At 35.5% G+C, this 10,178-nt stretch overlaps 1 protein-coding gene across 1 annotated transcript; it reads right to left on the bottom strand.

Moving 5' to 3' along the window:
• Positions 1-1,239: 1,239 nt before the first annotated feature.
• On the bottom strand, positions 1,240-1,662 carry LOC149811431 (uncharacterized). The gene has a single exon (XM_089993215.1). The coding sequence runs from the start codon at positions 1,628-1,630 to the stop codon at positions 1,421-1,423; it is 210 nt and encodes a 69-aa protein (XP_089849341.1). The 5' UTR covers positions 1,631-1,662; the 3' UTR covers positions 1,240-1,420.
• Between the last annotated feature and the right edge of the window lie 8,516 nt (positions 1,663-10,178).

The following is a 10,178-nucleotide window of genomic DNA, read 5'->3' as shown; positions in this document are numbered from 1 at the left end:
ATCTATCTTAAATAAATCTTATTACCTAGGGATACATTCTTTGCAAAGAGGCTTATGAACCACTTTGCCTGCTCATTTTGTACTGCATTTCCATTCTGTACAATCTTGAACATGTTTTGTTACAAACATAGAGATACATTCTTTGCAAAGAGTTTTTATCAATCAGGGGCAACTTGGCTCCAACTATTTTTCAGTTCATCATGCTTGCATATATTTAGAATCTAAACCATTGTATGGATTCACGCAGGTTACTGACAAGTTATTCAAGCGACCAAGTGTTGAAATCTCAAAGTATAAACCTATAGAAAGTGAAAATTTTCCTATTTTGGTTCCCTTGGAAGAGGCAGCATGAGTCATGACCTTGCAGCAACCAACAGGATGTGAACTATTTCTGTTTGGTATCAGCTCTGGCGCTCGCAATTTGATGATGCTATTAGAGAGTATGTGTACATACAAAACAACATTTTAAATTTGTGACACTTGTTTCTCTCTCTCGATTTTGCATTGGGTTCTCAGTTGAGCTTTGCTTGTTGGAAGAAGCGGATGGCATGAGCCCCAGTCACAGAAGGCTTTTTGCGGTTTGCTTTGTTGGAAGCTTGGATCCAATATCTTGTACCTATTTGCCGCTTATACATCAGAAAAAGAGTTTAAAGAAAAAAATACAAAGTGTCCCATTCCGTGTACATGTATTATATAAAAGATGCTTTGCCTTTGTCATGCAGATGGTACTAGTTCAATTTGCTTTTTATGGTGCTTTTGTCACAATGAGGAGTTTTACCGAGTGAAAATCACAAAAGAGGCCTGAAGTCAGGGCAACTCTAGCCGTGTGATTGGCTAGGACTGGCTCCTGACCTAGCTCTTAGCCAAGTCGGCCATTGTTAATTAGGGATTCCAGGTTATCATCAATCATGAAGCTGCATTACATTCTCCTCTGTGATTGCCCCTTCCAGCAACACAAACAAAGAGGGAGAGAGCCTTTCTGCTAAAACATTTAAGAAACCAGTACCTCTATCTGAATACTGAAAACCATAAGGCATACCATCCTATAGAGAGAGAGAGAGAGAGAGAGAGAGTTCTTCCTGCTAAAACCCTTAAACAGACCAAGGTTTCTCCATCTGAATGCTCAAAACCACGCGGATATTTGCGCTGACAAGTCCCCATACCATACATATTTCCCTTGATAGAACACAATGAAGAGGAAATGTAACAGCACAAAGAAACACCACTGCCTACAACATCAATCTTTCATTTCACAAAAAATGTCACAGAACAGCTGTAACAGGTTACAGTACCCCAATAACCCCAAACCCACATAAACCATGATAGAGAGAGAGAGAACAACCAAAAAGGCAACAACAGGAGAGAGAGAGAGAGAGAGAGAGAGAGAGAGAGAGAGAGTTCCTTTGCTGCCTTGGGCCTCTTATCCCGCATAGACATGAACACCGATGGCTACGAGGAATATGGTGACGATCCCAAAGTAGATGATGGCGTGAACTAAGATGGACATCCCACTGGTGTGCAGATTCGCGAACTCGATCACCCTGTTCCTCCCTGGGAGCTGAAACAGCAAGCCGGGAGTGAGCAACACAAAGAGCACCGTTGCTATCAAAACTGGACCCCAATCTGCCATTCTTAGCCCTCCCCTCCTCCTCCAACACCAACACAAAATGACTAAATGAGAGATAGAGATGCGGTGGTATAATAAATAGTACTAAAGATCAGATCATCAGAGAGAGAAAGACCAGAGAGCCTCTGATCTTATTTCAATTGTAAATAGGACAAAAAATGACGACGCTAGAGAATCAGTGCAACGCAACGCGTGTAGGGTACACGTGCACACTAACGTGTACGGATGTGATCACTGCTCTCTTTTGACCACTGACCGTCTTTGATGGAGATTAAAAATTCGAAGGATCCTATTACCTAAAGATTGGTGCAAATTATATATTTATTGAAAAATATCATGAAGTATTGAAAATATTATTTATAAATATCAAAATAATGCATGTACGTGTCAGTGTCGTATCATCATGTCTGAGCATATCCGCTGTCACAAGGACGTGCACCCAAATGGCATGTCTCTATGACATAGGCCTACAATGGACAGCGTTTCATTGGACTCAACGATGATTCTTCCTCGTGTGCGGTACGTATTTGATTCCATTTGGTCCTTAATTTCCCTGACGCTTAGTGCTATATGTATGGACCATGGACTATTCCACCAATTTTGTTTTCTTTGATTGGACGAGCACTCGATCTCAATCATGGACAGCCCATAAAATTCCCTAATAAACGAGCAACGGCCAGTAGGACTGGAAAATGAACCAAGCTCTCGCATGAAACTTGTTCAGACTCGTCAAGTGAGCTGGATCATAGTGACAAATGTTAAAAAACGGCAAAATTTTGTTTGTCAAAGACTCACGAGAATTTAAAAAAAAAAAATCATAAATCTCGTGTTTTCTTCGGCAAATTTTTGGGGATAAAAAATATTAAAATTATTTTTATAAGAAAATATTAATAAAAAGTAGTCCAAAATAAAAATACATGATTTTCACGATAATTAGCAGTTTAAAACATAAATATCTCCATTAAATCACAGTATTTATGTTTTTTCATAAATAGCGTGATATTTTGAAAATCTTAAGAAAAATTACGTTTTAAACTTTCAGGCAATTTCTCACGATATTATTTTCATAAATCTCGTGATATTTGTCACTATGAGCTGGATGAGCCAAGACATGACTATGGATAAATGAGCCAAGCACGAACAAGAAGTGTTTGGCTAGGCTCAGCTTCGCTTGTATAGACTCTTCTGAATGGAGCTATTTTTTTTTTTTATGTATCATTCATATCTAAAGTAGTGTGATTGTTGTATGCTTGTAAAACCCCAATCACGGGTTTCATACTCATTGTACAACATTATATATATTAGTAATGATAAGACTCCCACCTAACAGAAGCTTTAGATCTTCAAATTTCTTGAACATTTTTCGTGGATCAGACCTTATAGATATTGTCTACAAATATTATTTAGTAGAAAACAAGTTTTGGATCATGTGATTATAGCATACATGTAGGGTTTTTAAGATTTTTGAAAAATCAATGGGTTACAATGTATCAAAATTTTATTACTTAAAAAATCTTATTTTTATGTACAAAAAACATGATCCTAGGCATGATTCTTATTAAATAAAATATATTGAAATCATTTATAACGGTTGATTGAGAAGATGCAACCTACAACTATGATTTCTAGTATGTGAGAGTAGATGCTCCAGAAGCACTATAGCATTACTCTCTCTCTCTCTCTCTCTCTCTCTCTCTCTCTCTCTCTCTCTATATATATATATATATATATATATATATATATATATATATATATATATATATTTGCGAATTTGTAATTTCGTGAAATATTTGCAAATTTAGGATATTTGTAAATATTTTACAAAATCACAAAAATATGTGTGAAACTCCACTTACCACTAAATTCGTAAATATTTTATGAAATCACAAAAATATATGTGTGGAACTCCACTTATCACTTACCACTAAATTGACAAATATTTCACTAAATTCATAAATATCCTATATTTTTGCAAAAATATATGTGTGAAACACCACTTATCACTTACCACTAAATTCATAAATATCTTACATTTTTTCATGTACTTTAAGAGAAAAACACAGAAAAATATATGCAAAAATCGCATATATTTTTTATAGAATTGACTTACCACTAAATTCATTTATCACTTACCACTAAATTGACAAATATTTTACTAAATTAATAAATACCTTACATTTTTGCAAAAACATATGTATAAAACACCACTTATCACTTACCATTAAATTCATAAATATCTTAGATTTTTTCATGTACTTTAAAAGAAAATTATAAAAAAATATATGCATAAATTATATATATATTTTTTACATAATAGTTTATGCTCTTTGGCCTTTATCTCTCCGCTTTGATGTTGAAAGCCTATATTTTTACAATCGTTATTAGAATCCAAAACCCATCTAGGGTTCTAATTTTTTTAGATCCAAAACCAAAATGGAAGCATACTATATAGACTGGAGAAACCAAATAATCTATCTTTCAAATGGTGTTTCTCCCAAACTGTTCATCAGATCAAGGTGATTTTGGTAGCGTTGGAAAGCTAACGTTATGATCTATCTTTGTAATTTTTTATTTTTTTATTTTCAACGCATGTGGCTGAAAATTAGTATAGAACATACAAACAATGCAGAGTCGTACATATTCTAGTTTGTACAATATGTTTCTATTTCGGTTTTGAAATACAAAAACAAAAGTTGTAGAAGGGTTTTCGATTCTGACCAAAAACAAGAAAATGGTATGCTTATGTCTCAGCTTTTCAACAACTATAAAACACAAGTTTTTGATGTCTGATCAGAGAGATACAGATCTAAGAATAGAGTCTGTTATGTAAAAAATAGTAACATATTTAAGAGAAAATTCATATATATTTAAAAAATTGCATGTGGACCAATATTGTTGGACGGTAGGATTGAATGTAGGATGGAACTCATCATCCTATGTCAAATGATAGGATCCGTATCCGCACATAGGATGCACCTCTTGGTTTGAAACTCGATGAGTCCCTTCATCATAGGACAAATTGAGCCACCTCCTAGCCAGGTGTGCTGAGCCTATACGGGCCATTTTTACTAGCTAATATGCACAAATTCCACAGCTGCAGTAAGAATGAAGAGAGCTTCAACGTCAAGCTTCTTGTAGAACACTAAAAAAAAAAAGGAAAGAATTGAAAAAGAAAAGGTGTAGCACATGATTTTCTCAGTTGGAGAGGAACAGCCAAACAAAGATCATGGAATCATGAAAATTAAGCAGCATTATACTGCAATAACTTATCCCTTTTTAATCAGATATTTAATGTTAGCACTAGCTAAACATGAAAAGTCAACTCCCAAGACAATCACGTAACAAACCCAACTCATAATAAAAGAGGCTTAGTGTGGTGCTGAAAGAATCAGTTTGTGCTGCGATAAGCCTAATCCAAAGCCACTCACTTTCTTTGATTCTTTTGGAACCACCCTTCTTTTCTTTTTGCTTTGGGCATCTCTCCATTCCAATAAAGAAAAGAATTCACAACACCCTTTTCACTAGAGACATCAAAACATCCTATCCCCCTCATTACTCTCTCTCTCTCTCTCTCTCTCTCTCTCTATATATATATATATATATATATATATATATATATATATATATATATATATATATATATATATATATGTGAGTGAGTGAGTGATGGGTTGGTGCTTGACATTTTTTTGTGCCTACTTCATGCCTAGCGAGCTTTGAAAAGATTGTTTCTATGGTTTCTAAAATCTGACCGATATGATCTATATGCTTGATTTTGTAGGAATCAACTTTTGGATCGTCTGATTCAAACACCAAGTTAGGTTTTTATAATATTCAAAAATTATGGGTTGGTGCTTGACATTTTTTTGTGCCTACTGCATGCCTACCGAGCTTTGAAAAAATTGTTTCTATGGTTTCTAAAATCTGACCATACAGATGTGATCTATATGCTTGATTTTGTAGGAATCAACTTTTGAATCGTCTGATTCGAGCACCAAGTTAGGTTTTTATAATATTAAAAAATTAATGGTCTATAATTTTAAAAAATATTCAATACTTAAAAATTTATTTTTTCTCAAAAAACATTATCCAAGTATAATTTTCTAGCAAATCGATCATGCAGAAAACATATGTAGGGTTAATTTTATGAAAAACAACCTAAAAACCCCTATCCAAGCTCGGTAAGCAAGCAGTAGGCACAAAAGTGTCAGACACCTACCCATTACTCTCTCTCTCTCTCTCTCTCTCTCTCTCTCTCTCTCTCTCTCTCTCTCTATATATATATATATATATATATATATATATATATATATATATATATATATATATATAGAGAGAGAGAGAGAGAGAGATAACTGCTGATTAGGGCCCTGTCTTCATCCTCCAAAGAGATACCAGGGAGATAAGGGTGGTAGAGTTCAGCAGCTTCAGCACTAGCTGTATATCTATTTTGGTGCACACCATATCATATTTGGCCTTATCACCATTTTTGTCATAGCAATTGGGGTGCACATCAACCAACGGGGGCTCTGCTTGTCGGGTAAGAACAGCTAGTGCACGTTACCTTGTGTTGGGATGTTGCATGTTCAAAATCCAGTAGTATGATTATATAACTGGGAGGGGTCTGCCTAACCAAAGCTTGCCTTTCAAAAATAAAATGGGCTGTACATTCACCAATGGGGTCTCCACTTGTTTGGTAGGAGCAGATAGTGCACATCACCTTGTGTTGGGATGTTTTAGGTTAAAAACCTAATGATATAGTTATATAACTGGTAGGGGTCTGCCTAACCCAGCTTGACTTTCAAAAAAAAAAATGGGGTGCACATTCACACTGGCTGAAAAGCTAACAGTCTCTCCAGGTAGTATGGATACTTGCATGTGTGTGTGCGATGGAATACGACCAAGACGAGATATCAAAACATACCTTTCTGTGGTGCCTGTGCTAACTACTTTATGGTTCATGTTTTTAGCAGGTCTATTAATAGAGATCAATTGGAAGTCATCCGTTCCAGCCTGATTATCCCTGAATCCAATGTGAGCTTTGCCGTGATTGAATGAGATAAGAGGCTGGTGGGATTGTCATGAGAGGGTAGGGATGGCTATATTGCTAATAGCAAACTCCATGATAATATAAAGCACATGAATACAAGTTATGCTTGGGATGAGAGACAATTTCACTCATTTGTATATGATAAGGATAGAGTCTTATCAACAACCTAGGCTTGTAGTTAGAATTGGTATTCTTCTCGTACCTTCAAACACATAAAGTGTTTAAAGTTAGGTTGGATGAATGTCGCCGACACGATCAAACGGTAACAGCTCATCATTTTTTTTTGTGTTTCAAACATTTAGCGACGGTCTTGACCACCACTAAATGTCTGGTAAAAAATAACTTTTAGCGGCGGTTAAAAAAATGTGTGGCGTAGTGCCCCGCGTTTCAAGGAAAACCCGTCAGAAGATGCAGGTTTTCCTCTTTCCAAGTGTACTAAAACTGGACTTTGTGTTTTAGGTTCTCTTTTTCCCGTAATACTTTCACTTTGATTGTTAGATTAAATAGTCCTTTTGGGGGTTTCAGGAATCAGGGGACTGGTGATATTCTCATGTAATCTGTATTTCGTGCTTCCCGAATGCACATCTTTTCTTGATAAACTGAGCAATTTGCACACCTCGGCTTGGTTACTAATGTTCATTTCTTGATGCTTGACTAAACCCTAGTAATCATTTCCCAAATTTGTGATGTATCATACTATCATGTATCCAGATATATATTTTGTGCTCGATAATAATTTTTAAATTTAAAGGGACAAAGGCATGTATACCATGCCAAACATAATAATTATAAATCTGTGAATGGTTTCATGCAGAAGTTATTTGGGAATTGCGTGCTTCTATGGACACAGCAGATTTTTTATTTTTTAATCAATACAAAAATACTTTTTAAAAATTTAATTCATAGAAATACTTTTTTGGTCAACATTATTAAAATTATTTAAAATATAAAAATAATAATTATACACGTCAATGTCATATCATCATGTCCTAGCATGCCTTAAAATATCAAAAGTACATGATTTAAACAAAGAGTGCATACGTGATATTTTGGAAGAGTCTACACTCATTGTTTACGTGATCTTTACCACTAAAGGGATTCATAAAATTGAAAAGCTTGAATTTCTCTCGCAGAGTTTCTGTGAGCAATGGTATTTATAGATTAATGTAACAATATATGAATCCCTACATGGGTAAGCGTTGATGATAATGATCATCATAAATCAGTAGTACAAAAAGAAATCTAGCGAGGTGAGAGTTCTAGAGAGTTCTGTTCAAATTATGATTTTTTATAATCACAAAGTTTTTTTGATAACCACATAATTCTTTATCGCATCTGCAACCTTTGAGTCTACCATGTTTTCGTTAGACTCTCTGAGTGTAGACTCTTCCGACCCTGCAAGCTCAACAAGGATTCCACAACATTGAGCTTGTCTCTAATATAGGTGAATCCTGAAGACAATAACGGTTTAGTCAAGCCATCCACAAGCTGATCAGAGGAGTGTGAACTTGAAGATGTCCTTTTTGTACATGATCTTGGACAAAGTAAAAGTCAATTTCAACATGTTTTGTGTGGGCATGAAAAAATGGATTTGCGGTGAGATATAAAACACCAAGGTTATCACACCACAAAATGGGAGGAGAAGTAGGCCCACAACCTAGCTTGTGGAGGAGAGATTTGAGTCACAGAAGATCAGATGCAACATAGGCAAGAGACTTATACTCAGCTTCAGTGCTGGAGTAAGCAACCGTCTGTTGTTTGTGGAAAGACCACGAGATTAAGTTGGACCCTAAGAACACAGCGAAACCACTCGTAGACTTGTGATTATCGAGACTACCAGCCCAATCAGCGTATGAAAAGGCATTAAGCTGACGTGAGGAGAACCACGAGAGGTGCAAGCCATGATGAATAGTCGCTTTGATTATAGCACAGAATACGCTTGACGAGAGACCAATGAGCAATTGTGGGTTAGTTCTTAAACTGACAAACTTTATTGATCTCAAAAGCAATATCAGGTCGTGTGATGGTGAGGTACTGAAGCCCACCCACAATGTTGTGATATAAGGTGAAGTCGTGGAAGAGGGGTGCATCATCTTTAGACAGTCGAGTAGTGGCACTCAAAGGAGTGGAGATGGGTTTTGCATCAGCTATAGCTGCGCAACAAAGTAAATTGAGTGCATAGGCATGTTGAGAGAGAAGAAGCTTTGAGGAACCATAGATGGCTCAGATCTTTAATGAAAAAGGCTACACTGAGTTGTCTAATGAGTTCCTGGATAGCGATAGTGGAGTTGCCAATGATGATAATATCATCAACATAGACCAATATATATAGAACCAATCTATGATCTGGTAGGATAAACAACGAGGCATTAGAGAGAGAGATATGAAATTTGCGGGATTGAAGATAAGAGATGAGTCATTGGTACCAGGCATGAGGAGATCGCTTAAGGCCATGCAAGGCTCGATCCAGCTTTATTGAATGAGGTTTGATGCATTGGACTCATATCATAGATAAAAATAGTCTTGTCTTCTGGTTTTGGTCAAATCAAGAGCACAAAAATTGAGGTCTGACGAGTCAACTCGAGAGGGGTATTTTGATAATTTTATCAAAATATAAAAAAGTTATGTGTATCAATATGAACATGTTTGTGTGATAATCAGATTCTATTGTTAGAGACTCTTGGTACTCAATTGTGATCAGAATACAACATTTATATTCGATGTAAGGAATATTATAAGTAATCTGAGTTATGAACAAACCATATTGTGTTGCATATTATGATTAATATTGCACATTAACATGTTTAGAAATGTAGCTCTTGAGTATTAACATGATATGCATAAAATAATCAAGAATAAAATTATTGCATTGAGATTATTATATGCACATGTTAGTCATAATATATCGTGCATATTAGAAAGAGATTATTTTTGTGATAACATATCTATATTATAATCTGCAAATAACATATATTATGATGAGATTGTGATTAACATTAAATCCCTTAAATCTAGTCATATCATGTAAATTTAACATTGAGATGAGCATGCATAACCCTTTAAATCGCGAAAGTAGTGACCTATGAAAGGACTACCTGGTTTGAGCAAGAGTATAGCCACCATGGAGAGTGGGTCGTTGATGATTTAACGATATAGAGACTCTACTTTGTTGCATGCTTAGTGTGATACAAGGTATGAACCCTAGACATTATGAGATTGAGAGTGAGATCTATTGTGATTATTTCATGATATTACTCATGGGAGAACGAGTGAAACACGAACTTAAAGAGTATGTTTCAATGTAATAAAATTAAGATATGTCTTAGGGTTATATTCACACAGTATTTGAGACTCTAGACAACCATGAATGGTTGAAAGTCATTGTGGTTAGGATATAGCATGAACCATGTCAAGATTAAGTTTGAGCTTGACGTTCCGGCTAGCTACCGGTGGGGTCTTCTTTGTTATTTCACTATAGTATCTGGTGATCACTGAGAGTGT

Source organism: Nuphar pumila, chromosome 17, assembly GCF_984573655.1.
Source record: "Nuphar pumila chromosome 17, dmNupPumi1.hap1.1, whole genome shotgun sequence".
Lineage (NCBI taxonomy): Eukaryota > Viridiplantae > Streptophyta > Magnoliopsida > Nymphaeales > Nymphaeaceae > Nuphar > Nuphar pumila.
The sequence above is the reverse complement of the archived record's forward strand: the minus strand, read 5'-3'. Positions and strand labels throughout refer to the sequence as shown.